Here is a 13,739-nt window from a genome sequence, read left to right as displayed (position 1 = left end):
CCCTTTTGTTCTCTTTCCTTGTCGTTATCTCGCTCAATCCTCTTTTCCTAACCTGTCTGCGAGGTCGAAGTCGTAGGTTGGTGGATGAATGGATGAATGGATGAATGGATGGTATGTATAAGAGTCGATGGTATATGTTATTGTATCGAGTGAGACACGATAATAGCGGAGGCAGATGTAGGAGGAAGGAGAGGGTATGTACAGTATAACTACGATGTCAGTCACGCGTCTTGTCCTGCTTTTACTTTGTTTGTATAAACACACACAGTGCAGCAGAGAGGGAGAGACGGTATCAAAAGTGGCGTGTATTTATGGAATATCTTGCCACATCATTATCTACCTTTTATCCTAGCTGGGTACATACACGTCATCACTTCTGAGCATCCAGCATGCACATGGGCTCTGTAAGTAGCTGGAGGATAAGTGACTACATCTTTATGCATCGTTGCTCTTCCTTACAGGCTTCAAGTACGAGAGAGCGTTATCACACTCACCCAACATGATCAACCTTGCGCTGCTCATCTTCCTCGTGGTGTTATTCACACAAATCGTATCATGGGTCGGGAAAACAGTCCTCCAGGAAGTGGTAAGTCGGGTCATCCAGAAACCACCAGACTCTTTGGAACGACAAGCATGCGCTTCATCCCCCTACCACCGGTCTCCCTAAACAGCTCAGTTTAGAAACAGTGATCTTCACAGTGTGCTATACTGACATCAGAAATCTCCCCTTACCCAGGCATTCGCTGTTTACTCGCGAGTATTCCTCTCTGGTACAGCCTCAAAACAACGTCAACTTCGTAAACAGGTGTTGGCAGAGAAAGCAGAATTGGGATGGACTAGCTCTCAAGATGAATTTGCGAAATGGGCAAAGTTGAGAAGAAAGTTGGATAAGGGTATAGCAGATTTGGAGAAGATCAGTGAGTGTTGTTGAGGATTCCGCGAGGTCGCCTTGTTGTTTCACTCCCGAAGCGGTCTGCCCATTTCGCGGAGACTTCCATCGCATTCTCTGACTTCGCATACTTGAAGTTCTTCAACGTGGACAGGACACTTACGACCCTTTCTTCTGTCTCAGACACCACCCTCACCTCGTCGAAAACATCCTTCAGTGTCAAATTCAACTCCCTCTTATGGATTCTTATGACCGGCTCCCAACTGTTCCTCGTTTGGTGGTATCGCAAACAACCCATCTTCTGGTTGCCGCAAGGATGGGTCCCGAAACCCGTCGCTTGGATCTTGAGTTTCCCAAGTGCCCCATTAGGTGAGTCTACAAGCATTTTTATCGCTGCTTCTGCTATTGGACCTACAGACGCTTCTCACCCAACCCGTTGTTCGATGGACTTTTGTGACTTTCTTCATATCAGCTACTGAACACTCGCTGACTGTGTCCATCTCTCTACGTTACAGGCTCAGTGAGCTCGGGTGCCTGGGGCGCAGTCTGCAAGCGAGTCTTACAAAGTGTGGAAGAGATCGTCAAGGCCATCTTGGAACCCACTGTCGTACCCAGTATGTTACATCTCCCTTCATACATGGAGGTTAAAGCTGAATCGACTATCACAGACGGACCTTTCCCCACTGCGCCTTTCCCAGCTCAGTCACAATCTCAGCCTTCAGCGAAGATCGAACCGATCACTCTGGAACATGAGAAGCTGGATTGAACGAGATCGTCATGAATAGATGCATCAGGTATCATGGGACTACCCTGCTTGCGTCCCGCATGTGATGCTCGTACAATGTTCGTTGTTGCCGGTACTCTTTCCTAAGATGTCCAAAATAGATGTTTGTTACACATATCCTCCTACGCCTTTGCTCTCTTGGCTGCCTGCTTAGCCGCACCTGACGGCGATGATTCCGCATCCCGCTTAGCCAGTGTCGCCGAAGCTGTCGATTCGTCTATTTCCATCTCATCTTTGTACACCCTGCAACAGTTCATTGGGTTTCAGAACAGGTTTTCTCTCGACTTTGATTCGCAAGCAACAAGAGCAAGAAGAAGAAAGTATATCCATCCCGACATCTAGATCTATAAACGATCGATCGAGTTGATCCATCTTCTCTTCCGCCACTCAATCCACATCTAATTTCTTGTTTCTATTCTATACCACCGTCTAAGAGGGGAAAAGAAGCTTACTGCTTGGAGAAGTAAGCGTCCTTGTTGGAGGTGTCGATGGTGTCCTTGCCCTCCTCCCAACCGGCCGGGCAGACTTCACCGTGCTCGTCGGTGAACTGGAATGCCTTGATGACACGGATAGACTCCTCGACGGATCGACCGACGGGCAAGTCGTGGACGTGCATAGCTCGGAGGGTACCCTTGGGGTCGATGAAGAAGGTACCTCGGAGAGCAATACCCTCCTCAGGGAGAAGGACACCGTAAGCCTTGGCGGCGGCGTGGTTTCGGTCGGCGAGCTGCCAAGTGTGCATCGTTCAGTATAACATCTACAAGAGGAATGCAAAGGAGACACGGCAGACAACTCACCAAGGTCAACTTGAGATCGGGACCGAGACCACCCTCCTTCCTGTTGGTCTGGGACCACGCAAGGTGAGTGAACTCGGAGTCGGTGGAGACACCGATAACCTCGGCACCGATAGCCTCGAATTGAGGGAGGGCAGAGTTGAAGGCGAGGATCTCAGTAGGGCAGACGACTAAACGGGTAAAGCATATCAGCTATCGCCCTGGTCCAGTGGACATGTCTCGAAAAGAAAACTCACAGGTGAAGTCCTGTATGCATCGAGAGAAGGAGAAACGAGGTCAGACAGAAACGAGACCGAAGCACGTCGTAGCCACAACATTAATGCGTCGTGTAACTCACCATGGGGTAGAAGACGAGGACGGTCCTAAATCAGTCAAGAAGAGTTAGCTATCTACTTTCCGATCCACCAGGAGTTGAAATATGTACGCACCACTTGCCCTTGTAGTCGGCGAGCTTGATCTCCTCGAAAGAACCCTCCTTGACGGCGGTTCCAGCGAACTCGCTGTGGGGGTATATCATTCATCGTCAGCCACTGTCCTCGTCATGCATATATCATCGCCGCTGAGACCGTTAGGTATCGTATCGGCGAATATCGGCCGATACTTCGGAGGTGGCTTTGTCTGACCATGGTTTCGTGCATGTGTATGTACAGGGGAGGAGTACTATTGGGACTCACGGAGCAGGCTTCTGGATCTGAGGAAGAGGGTAGGACATTTTGTTTGCGTGTGTTTTGTTTTGTTGTTGAGATGAAAGAAGAGAAGAAAGTAAAAACGAAAAGTCAGAAGATGGGGTGAACGTGGTGGAATGTTGAGGAATAATAAAATGGTGTACTCGTAATCATCACCTAATACCTCGTAATAATAATAATAATAATTCAGCCGGAATACAGGTTCCCTGCCTCCGTCACCGTTCTGGTACTTTGTCGACTTCGGTTTACTCCGGTGATTGAGTTGACACAAACACTGCGCTTAGATAAGCGCAATGGAGATGCAATGGTTCACACCGGCGTTCTGATCGGTGTGGCACATGCATTGTGCTGCTATACGGTCTATAATATCGGCTTCTACATGGGTACAACGTTCACAGCAGGTACTACTATACCCCTAGGTATATATCTAGGTTCTGGCAGACCACCTCCACGTCTCGGTTGGACTTTTTTCAGGTATCTTAGCCCAGTGAGGATATCATCCGTGATTTGTTGGAACGGCGCGTCGTGGATCTCTGCAGTCAAAGAAGCGATGTATGTGTATTCTGCGTGTATGAGAGTCAGCTATGGACCCCTTACACCAAACGTGACACGGAATCGCCCATGACTGTCTGTGTCTGGTAGTGGATGCAGAGTGCAGACTCACCAGGAACGACCAACCCTTTCTCCTCGCCCTCAACCACCATCTCCATCGCAGCCCTAAATCTCCTTCTCGCTCTATTCCTCTCCACTGCAAGCTTCGATACCTGGCTCTTGCTCCCAATCACGGCAAGTTGAACACAATCATTCTCCTTCCTGTAATGCTGGCCGAAATCGAGGGGGAAAGGAGGTGGTCGACGCGGTGGGAGAAGATGGGAGGGGAAGGCGCGGAGGTTGAATAGTGGTGATCGGTATAGGGGGAGCTTGGTGAGGAATATCTTGGACAGGGACGATTCGAGGTCTATCCCGATGAATTTGGTCTGAGCACAAATTCATAAGTATGCAATTATCATATGAGCGTTGACTTCAGAATTCCTGCTAGTGGATTTGCTTACCTTTCTCTCAGCTACCTGTTGCCGCTGGTGTTGCTGTTGCTGCAGCTGGTCTCGCCCCTGCATCATCACGGTCGGAGACGACATAACTTCCTCGCTCCTCGTTCCCTTGACATCGATGGCAGTGTTCCCATATCTCATACTTGTGCGATTGGAGAGCCTGGTACCAGGTTGCGTAGTACGCCGATTCGCTCCTCCGATACTCAAATGCGTGACCTCCCCCTCCGCATCATTGGCCCGAGCGAGATCCTGAACAGACGGTAAATAGTCTTTTGTGCTCGTTGGAGATTTCCCCCCATAGCCCTGGAGGAAAGCCATCCGACCTGACTTGACGAATGGTCTACCCTTCTCTGTTGCTCCTCTGTTCGTGGAACCCTCTAGAGGTCCAGCACTGACGTCCTTGCGTTTCAACTCGCTCCGTCGCGCGAGACTCGGGTCCATAATAGTCCTAGATCGAGACGAAGGTTTTGAAGGTTCGCCGTTTTTGGGGAAAGGGGGAGCATTGAGCAGTTGACATGTCGAGCAGAATGTTCGGACTGTCGTTACAGAAAATGGTCGTTTCAGCGCACGAATACTACACTTAGCATCGTCGTTGATAAGAGCTCGAAGTTGAAGCTCACCTGAACTTATCTGCTTGTAGGATATCAGTGCTCGCAGGGCCATGATGGTCGTTCTCCTTCGTAGCTGACTTGATAGAGACACTTGCACGTGTAAAGGATGAATAAACAATAATGTTGACAGTTCAGAAGCGAAAACTGGAGGTCGAAGGTGGAGGTCACTTCATGCCGCATCAACACGGACCGCTGCTTGGACCAGCCTGGACTAACGATAGCACCTCACTCTTCAAAGAAAATAGATAGATGCATTGTCCATAATCCATCCCCCCGTAGTACAACTACTATATACCCATTATTGTCCATGATTACAAAACACCCATACCCTAAACGCGTAATGTCCTTTCCGAGATATATGCTAGATATGCTCAAATCACAAGATCGAATCCGCTATCTCCGTTCGTTATCACTATCTCCCTGGGGGCGGGGGCAGACCTCGACCCATCGGTTGTGGTGAGATAGGAAGCATCACTCCTCTTCCCTTTCCCTATACACATCACATATGAGCATCATTCCCTCTCAACAAAAGACAAACCATGTACTCACCTTTCCACCTCCGATACCACCACCACCTACTACTGGACCATGTTTCGCCATCAATGCAAACAAGTCACTAATCTGCTGTTCGAGCACTTTCTTCTCTTCTCTCATCTGACCCAGTTCCGCCATTGATCGGTTCACCTCGGCCGAGAGGAGTTTTTTGAACTCTTCAACGTGGTCTGCGAGCGTAGATGCCAAGGTCAGCTCAAGCTTCCAGGCATAATGAAACGAGGAGGAAAGTTGTCGAAACAAGGACGGGTGAACGGCTACTTACGAGACACGTTGACTGATGTAGCTTGTTGCATCGCTTCGATGAACCGCATCTTCTCACCTCGGATCTCAGCGGTCAGATCTATACGAACCCACATCGTCAGCTTGAGCATTTCACTTGTGAGCTGAAAAGATAAACTTACCAGTGGCTACGGCTCGAAGAAGTATTTCGTTGTCCTGTCTCTGTCTTTCGAGCGACGAAAGTACTTGCTCGACCACTACGAGTTGGGCGGTCAGCAATTATACTACGTGCTACCGAGCTGTTTGCCGCGGTACGAAAGCTACCAAAGAGAATATTGTCACTCACTGCCCTGTTGACTCGCCTGCCTCTCTTTATCCTCACCCATCATCCGCAACAAAGCATCCAAACGCTGTCCTACCATACCCTCACTATCATTCCTCCTCTTTTGCTCCGTCATCATACTGTGCACATCGGCGACCAAATCCGGCAGACCAGTCTGCGGTGTCCCGTCCGGATTGGTCAAAGGTTCGTCAGATCCGACGAGGGTTGTGAGGCGTTTGGACATCGACGAGATTTCTGTGGAGCTGTTCAAGACGAATTTCTCAAGCCAGGTATTGAGTTCGTTGAGGTCTGCAGACGAGAATGGAAATGTCAACTACTAAGAGTGAATAAAGCGACAGAAGGACCACTTACACCGTGCGATATCTGTTGTTTGTTGAGTTTGAATACTCCTCGCTTCCTTCAACTCTGTCACCAGGGCGAGCACCTCTCCGACCTGCTTCGTCGCTTCCGCAGACAGTGCACCAGTGTCCGATGACGAAGCTGCTGCACCGTCCGCGGAGGCGGGCGACGGACTTGGAGGATTGGAGATGTTGTGCAGAACTTGGATACCGCCCAGTCTCGGTGAAGGCTTCGTCGATCCGCCGGTCTAATCGCCGTATCAGCGTTGAATTCCAGAAGCAATGAAGGAGACTTACCAGGTCTGCCATGATCTGCGCTACTTCCTCGCCGGCATTCTTCACCTCGTCTGAATTACTGACGGAGAGTGTACTTCCTTTTGTGTTGACCGCATTCGTCGCCGTGCCGCCAGGCGTGGTTTCAGATCTCGTCTCTTCCATCTTCACGTCGGCGAGTCCTAATGCAGCGGCGCCAGCTCCCACCCCCATCGACGCAACTGCTGATGTGCCTTGTTTCGAGGATAATAATTGCTCGCACAGCTTTGCAATGTTATCCAGCTTGTTGTGCATCTCGCCCATTTCCTCCGTTTGTACTGCGGACGACAATTGTCGGTTCGTAGCCAGTTGGGACAATTGCAAAGCGTTTTCTATCCCTTTAACGTCCAATCCGATCGTATTCAGTTTGTCGTCCAAATTCTTCGGTACGATCGGATTCTTGGTCGATTCGACTAAACCTCCAAGACTCGATATGATTCGGTGCAGATCGACTGAAACGCCATCAATTTGTTTTGCCAAAGTGGAATGTTCGTTCGAATGATCGTCTAGCTTTGCGATGACAGTCGGATCTGTGGCGGAAAGGACTGTCGTGATGGATGAATGACCAGTACGAGGAGTTTGCATTTCCGTACTTGGTCCTGTTTCGCATGACGACGTAGGTGCAGAAGGTATCGTCGACAGTTGTCGTTGTTGTCGAGAGCCTCCATCGCAATTCCCAATTGCTTGAGAGGGTATATGGACGATACCTCCTACAGAAGGTTTGGGGAACGTTACGTGACTTATATGAGTTGGTGGTTTCGCCAACATGTCATCTTCAAACCCACTGCCACTGCCGCTCATCCCGTCCATCGAACGTTCTTCCAGCACTGGCATTGGCATCGTATCCTTCCGCCCTCCTACCATCCCGTATCTCCTCGGTCGATCCTCTGCAACAGCACTGGGCGCTCTTCGGACCTGACTAGCCGAGCGAGAGGGGTTGAGATCGTTGGGGTCGAAACTGAGTGCCGTTTCGGATTTCGGGAAACCATTCTCCCTGTCTATCTCGCTATAAGGCACATTGACGCTGATACGATCTGCCGAGGCTGTTGATCGTTTACTGCTTGTTCGAGAGAAGATCGACAGTTCCCTTTCGGTGTCCGTGGCGGTAGGTTGCCAAGCTTTGATCCGTTCCGACATGGCTGAATGGCCGCCTTGCGAAGAAGATGCTTTGTAGATAGGTGAAAGAGGAGGCAGTTGAGGTGGCTCCGTAGTTGCTCTAGGCTGCGAGTTCATTTCGATGTCCCCGTCATGATCGATATCGGGACCAGTCTCGAACATCCTTTGCACGCTGTTCCTCAACGCGTCGGGACTATCCTTCTTCGCCAAATCAGGTCTCGGTGTCTCGACATCACTGTTCGGTGCACCTAAAGCGCTGGCAGCAACCCATGTATCACCCACTTTCTGAACGGGAGGAGCGGAACTAGCGCCCGACGATTTCGCTTCGAGGTTGTAGAGTCTAGTCTGGAAATCGGTCATTTCGCCTCGAGGCGCAGGTACAGGCAATGGTGGATAGGAAGGCTGCGCCGGGTTGAGGTATGGTAGAGCGGTGGGCGATTGGTTGTTGACATGTACCGCTGAGACTACCGGTGATGGCGGTGGTAGTGCACTCGGCTGACTTGACTTGCACGCAAGGAGAACGTCCCTAAAACACACCTCTCAGTGGTCAGCGTAAGATCCAGTATACATTGATTATTCGACTCACCAAATCGAGCTGACCCAGCCCAATCTTCCAGCTACTCCTTCAACCCCGATATACCTCTTACTCCCATCACGCCACAATATCTCGAGCACTTCCGTTCCCACACCCTCGGGTACAGGTGGAATTCCTCTCCCTTTGACTTCATCCCTCCTTAGACTTCTCACCTCTACACAATCCATCATGGCCAGTTCAACATCTGGGGTCGTCCCGGGCTCCGGTTGAGGGATTTGGGAGAATTGTACAGCTGTTGTTTGGGATTGTGACGGTTTCGTTCCAGAGAACACTCGACGGGGAGTCGAATGTCCGGATTGTAGACCTTGAGAGGTTGGGCAGTAGGTGATGTGGAGGGTGGAAGGGGTGAGAGTCGCCCAGGAAGAGAGCCATGATCCCCAAGGCGAATACGACGAACAAGGGGTAGGAATCAGGTACATGACCGGTGATGTTCGAATAACCTAAGCAGATGGTCATACATCGACGGTCAGCTCTGCCCGATAGCTCCCCGAGCATACAAAACAAGAGTAGGACTCACGTTAGGATCCAGCGGTTCTTTCCCGTTCATCTCTTCTTCGCCCATTCTATCGCTGAATACGATCCCTCCCGGTAATCCGTTCGTCCCCAATCTCTCTTCACTGCCCGAATCATCTCCCAGACCAAAAGATTCCGATCTTCCCATCCCATATCCATATCCAAACCCTTTATCCTTGCTTTTCCCCTTGGCTTTCCTGGAAATAGCTTGCATCCCTCCTCCGAATAGGTTCATCATCTCTTTCAGAGGCGATCGACCACCCATCTTCTTCCTCTTCTCTCCACCGGACGGACTAGGTGAGAGGGAATACGATGATGGCGATGGTGTGAGAGTGTTCGATCGTTTTCGATTCGGTTGTGTGGGTGTTTGGAGATGTTGTAATGGGGAAGGAGCGTAGGTCGTCCTTGATGCCGGGGAGTGATGATGACTTGGTCCAGGAGCCGAATGAGTATAGGTATAGTTGGAAGGGGAAGATGCGGGGATGGGTGTAGCTCTTGGGATAGGTAAAGGTTTCTGTTCTAGATATTCTCGACTCATAACTCGAGCACTATGAGGTGAACCCATCCCTACCGAACCCGAACCAGGTGGGAATCTAGGTCGTCGTTCCATCACCGCTGTCGGGGTACCTGGTAAACTCTCCCATTGTTGGATCATCCTCTTGGCAGATCCTGTCCCTCGCTTCAGTTCTGGCGAGTTCGCTTGAGCTGGTGCTAGTCGTTCATTCCCTTCATCTCGGAGAGTGGTCCTCTGTACGGGCGCAGTGGCAGGAACAGGTACTCGACGTGCATTGGTCGGTGTGGTAGGGGTGATCGAGCCATTGCCGGTGTTCGAGGACACTCTCCGAGTAATCCGAAGAGGCGAAGTCGACCTCGTCCTGTCCATAGGTGGTGGCAATACCGGCAGAGGTAATCTTCTGCCTCTAGATCCGGGTACGGGAGAATCGGATTGTTGTTGTCGACCTTGTTCAAAGATGCTCGCTCGATCTTTCACACTTGGTCCCCTTCCCAATTCTATACTACGTCTCCTAGGCCCCTCATCGGCATATCTCGAATCCATCATCACGGTCGTACCCCCCTCTTCACTCCCTTCCATGATGGCTCCCATATGTTCTTGGCCCTGCGCAGTACTTCTCAACTTCCCTCCACTCTTGCCTGGAGTCGAAGTAGGACTTCCCAAGTCCGGTGTCGTTAGTGCCGTTTCGGTAGTGGAGTGATGGGAAGTCGATGAAGTGTTGTACGATGTGGTCGAGAGGATCGTCGTGTTTGTCGGGTGAGAGGTGTATGTCGGTCTGCTGGCTGATGATGACATCGGGTCGGACTACCGATGTAAGCCCTCGAAATCTAGGGTGTCGCTGCGGGCGTCCACCAAGAGACGATGTCTTGTGTGTTGATCAAATCTTGTCGAGATGAGAACGGTCGTTGTTTGTGTGTCGGTCCGGTCGGGCGTTGTCGAAAAGTTGTGTCGAAGAAAACAATGTCAAGTACCTAAAAAATGATCCACTACAACAAGCAAAACTGTGAATGCTTATATCAGTTGTTATTGTTGTTTTTGCATGGCATACGTTGCATCTCGCAATATCGTCGCCACGTGAGCTAAAGAAGCATCTCTATGGTGATGCGGTTCACTACCGGAGGTATCCCAATGGATGGGATGGTTCGGACGGGGTAGATGTCCAGCCACTCGAGATTTGGATGGAATGTTCAGTTCCTGATCTGTGGTCTGGAACTGGACTCTCAGTCTTCGCAAAGTGGCATATCCACATGGATTGTCATCCGCTACGCACACGTCACGTCGGTCGATCAACCGATTGTCGTCATGCTATGTTGCCTGACATTAGGAAATGACAATGTCCAGTCCAGAAATGATGCGACACGAAAATCACTCGCGACGGTTGTTGATGCGAAATCCGCATATTCCCAGAAGCGGCACTTGTCACCTTGTTCGGTCATATCCGGGTAATCGAGATAGTTGTTACCATGCGGTCAATTCCCATCGACGCTTATCCTGGAAACGGCGACTATTGGACAAGGGCTAGACAGAAAGAGTAGTAGTACCACTAGTAAGGGGTGTGAGATGCAATTGACAACGACTGTTACTTCATTCTTCTCTAAAGAAGTGCAGCAGTTTTGTTTGAACACCCAACAAGACTTCGAAGATGGTCGCACTCACCAATGAGAAATCGGTTCTGCCCTCTATGGCCAGCTTGCCAGCTGAGCATAACGAGACGAGTCAACCTAAGCAATCGTGGTCATACAAAAACCGTAAAGCTCTGATCATCGCCTTTGGTCTCTTCGCCCTTCTTCGATGTCTAGCTTTCCCCATCCCCGGGCTCAGCGCCATGACTGGAGCTGGAGCTGAAGACGCTACTCCTTCGTCTCACGTCTCCTCTTGTGCTCAGGGAGGACCTATCTTCCCCAAGGCATTCGACGTTTCGTCCGTTGTGCATGGAGAGAAGGACCAGATCATCTCGTGGCTCAGCGGGGCCGTAAAAGTCCCCACAGAGATCTTTGATGTGATGGGTGAGATTGGTGTCGATGAGAGATGGGATGTGTTTTACAAGTTTGCCGAATGTGAGTGGGCCAGCGTCGCTCAAATCAGGAAGTGTATTTGGGATGCTGACACTTCAGTGATGACGTATAGATCTCGAAGAGGCATACCCCTTGATGTGAGTACACAATGCATTTGCTGTCCTGGGTCGTTGTTCTGACGATGTTTCGTGTCTAGCCACAAACACCTTACTCGAACTCGTGTCCAGACTCACGCTCTCATCTTCGAGTGGCAGGGTTCTGACCCTTCGCTCAAACCCCTCCTCTTGACAGGTCACCAAGGTGAGCTCAGTCTCCATCCAACTACAAGTCCACATCGCCCCGATCACTGACATGCACATTCCGTCTCCCAGACGTTGTCCCTGTTTTGCCTGCGACTCGTGATCAATGGACACACGACCCTTACGGCGGAGAATATGACGGTCATTCCATCTGGGGTCGAGGTTCTATCGATGACAAATCTGGTGTTATCGGTTTCCTGTGAGTGGCCCTCACGGCCGATATTCTAGCTTGGAACATATGCTAAATTACCGCCGTCCGGTTCAGCTCTGCTATCGAGCTTCTTCTCAAATCAGGCAAATTTGAGCCTACTCGAACTGTCATCCTCGCACTTGGTACCGATGAAGAGACTGGCGGAAAGGTGGTTCGTCTCTCCTTGTCATTGTTTCCGACATCCTCCTGTCACGATGCAGTGTGTGTGAGATGCTGACGGAGCGGAATATTTGCAGGGCGCTCTCCACCTTGGTCAATGGATCGAGGAGAAGTACGGCAAAGACTCCATCGCAATGCTTGTCGATGAAGGAAACGGTGTCAGTGAAGTCTGGGGACAAGTAAGTGGAGATCATATCATATTAACAAGCTGGTTGACATGCTAATGAATTTGTGTGTATAGCTCTTCGCAGCCCCTGCTGTGGGTGAGAAGGGATACTTGGACCTCGAACTGAGCGTTGAGACGCTCGGTGGTCACTCATCGGTTCCCCGTGAGTCCCACCCTACTGTCACAACACCCACCGACTATCTGTCGTCATCGAGCCTTTTTTCCTAACGAGATTATATTACAGCCCCTCACACTGGTATCGGATACATCTCGCTCCTTATCGCCGCACTCGAGAAGAACCCTCACAAACCTTACCTCAATGCCGAGTCCCCTTTGGTCGCTTTCACTTCCTGTGGAGCCGATACTGTCAAAGGATTCCCTAAAGATCTCGCAAAAGCCGTTCGTAAAGTGGAGAGCTCTTTGCAGTCCAAGTCGGGCAAGGTCGACAAGAAGGCTTTGAAGGTGGTTGAGGATTGGTGGGTTACAGGAAGTGAAGAAGATGAGACTTTTATCCCTGGAATGGGCAAGGCTATGGTGTCCACCACACAGGCTGTTGATATCATCAACGGTGCTCTGAAAGTCAACGCTCTCGTGAGTTGTCGTCCCACTTATACCAGCTATAATCTGTCGAGTCTGATAGGTACTTGTGTGTGTCACGTAGCCTGAGAGCGTTGTGGCCGTTGTCAACCACCGAATCAACATTGCTTCTTCGGTTGCCGAGCTCCAGAAACACCTTCTTGACGTTATTGTCCCCGTTGCTTCCGAGCTCAATCTCGCTGTTGAGGCATTCGGCAAAGAAGTCGAGTACCAAAGCTGCCACTCTACCCATCACAAGGGCCCCAAGCTGGGCAAGGTCATCCTCGCCGAGGCCTTCAACTCTTCGTGAGTTCAAAAACGGCATATCCCACCCACACCACAGTGCTTACATAGCATGTTCGTTTAGGCTTGACCCTGCCCCCGTATCACCTTTCACGATCGCCGACCCTTCATGGAAGATCCTCTCTGGTTCGGTCCAGAATGTATTCACTACTAGACCAGGATTCAACGCTACCGAGGCCGATGCTAAGAAGACCATCACCATGGCTCCTTCCATCTCCACTGGTGTGAGTACTCGCTTCCACACATTCTAGCTTGTGATTTGGGACCTTACTGATCTCGGCTCGTTGGAACAATAGAACACCGACACTAAGCGATACTGGAACTTGACCAAGAACATCTATCGATTCGCCTACCTCACCGGCGGGAAGAAAGACAATGTTGGAGCCCATACCGTCAATGAGCACGTCGTGAGTCAGAGACTTCACCTGTCAAAGATGAAGCATAGAAGCTTACTGGCAATTTGTACATAGTCCGCCGATAGCTTTGTGGAACTCGTTAGGTGGTTCGCGAACCTCATTGTTATCGTTGACGAAACCAGAGAGCTGTAATCGCGCATTAAGCAGGTGAAGATGGTATAGGGGAGATGCAGTTGCCGAGAAATGATAACGAAAGGGAGATTCGTGGGAAGAGTAAAGAAGAAATGCACATGGTACAACTATTTTTCATGGTGTCACTACTATACATACTGTAGT

General features: G+C 50.4%; 5 protein-coding genes across 5 annotated transcripts; 2 read left to right on the top strand and 3 right to left on the bottom strand.

Annotated features, from left to right (window-relative positions):
- Positions 1-499: 499 nt before the first annotated feature.
- On the top strand, positions 500-1,655 carry CI109_103703 (protein GET1; the record flags this gene model as incomplete). Its single annotated transcript, XM_032001793.1, has 5 exons — positions 500-586; positions 737-917; positions 1,073-1,258; positions 1,405-1,503; positions 1,558-1,655. 5 exons carry the CDS (start codon positions 500-502, stop codon positions 1,653-1,655), a joined length of 651 nt encoding a protein of 216 aa, XP_031863956.1.
- A 466-nt stretch (positions 1,656-2,121) lies between these two features.
- On the bottom strand, positions 2,122-3,179 carry CI109_103702 (uncharacterized protein; the record flags this gene model as incomplete). Its single annotated transcript, XM_032001794.2, has 6 exons — positions 2,122-2,400; positions 2,471-2,637; positions 2,704-2,713; positions 2,805-2,829; positions 2,896-2,967; positions 3,142-3,179. 6 exons carry the CDS (start codon positions 3,177-3,179, stop codon positions 2,122-2,124), a joined length of 591 nt encoding a protein of 196 aa, XP_031863957.2.
- A 349-nt stretch (positions 3,180-3,528) lies between these two features.
- On the bottom strand, positions 3,529-5,082 carry CI109_103701 (ribonuclease P protein component; the record flags this gene model as incomplete). The annotated part of the gene is made up of 4 exons (XM_032001795.2): positions 3,529-3,716; positions 3,818-4,130; positions 4,206-4,980; positions 5,030-5,082. The coding sequence occupies 4 exons, from the start codon at positions 5,080-5,082 to the stop codon at positions 3,529-3,531; spliced, it is 1,329 nt and encodes a 442-aa protein (XP_031863958.2).
- Positions 5,083-5,225: 143 nt separating this feature from the next.
- CI109_103700 (uncharacterized protein) lies at positions 5,226-10,113 on the bottom strand (the record flags this gene model as incomplete). Its single annotated transcript, XM_032001796.1, has 9 exons — positions 5,226-5,303; positions 5,363-5,535; positions 5,631-5,708; positions 5,770-5,844; positions 5,934-6,218; positions 6,282-6,516; positions 6,566-8,222; positions 8,283-8,731; positions 8,809-10,113. The coding sequence occupies 9 exons, from the start codon at positions 10,111-10,113 to the stop codon at positions 5,226-5,228; spliced, it is 4,335 nt and encodes a 1,444-aa protein (XP_031863959.1).
- An 847-nt stretch (positions 10,114-10,960) lies between these two features.
- On the top strand, positions 10,961-13,595 carry CI109_103699 (uncharacterized protein; the record flags this gene model as incomplete). The annotated part of the gene is made up of 12 exons (XM_032001797.1): positions 10,961-11,375; positions 11,446-11,470; positions 11,530-11,633; positions 11,705-11,831; positions 11,898-11,994; positions 12,080-12,181; positions 12,244-12,331; positions 12,413-12,759; positions 12,830-13,050; positions 13,112-13,271; positions 13,344-13,454; positions 13,518-13,595. 12 exons carry the CDS (start codon positions 10,961-10,963, stop codon positions 13,593-13,595), a joined length of 1,875 nt encoding a protein of 624 aa, XP_031863960.1.
- Positions 13,596-13,739: the final 144 nt, after the last annotated feature.

This window comes from Kwoniella shandongensis, chromosome 6 (assembly GCF_008629635.2).
Source record: "Kwoniella shandongensis chromosome 6, complete sequence".
NCBI lineage: Eukaryota > Fungi > Basidiomycota > Tremellomycetes > Tremellales > Cryptococcaceae > Kwoniella > Kwoniella shandongensis.
The sequence above is the reverse complement of the archived record's forward strand: the minus strand, read 5'-3'. Positions and strand labels throughout refer to the sequence as shown.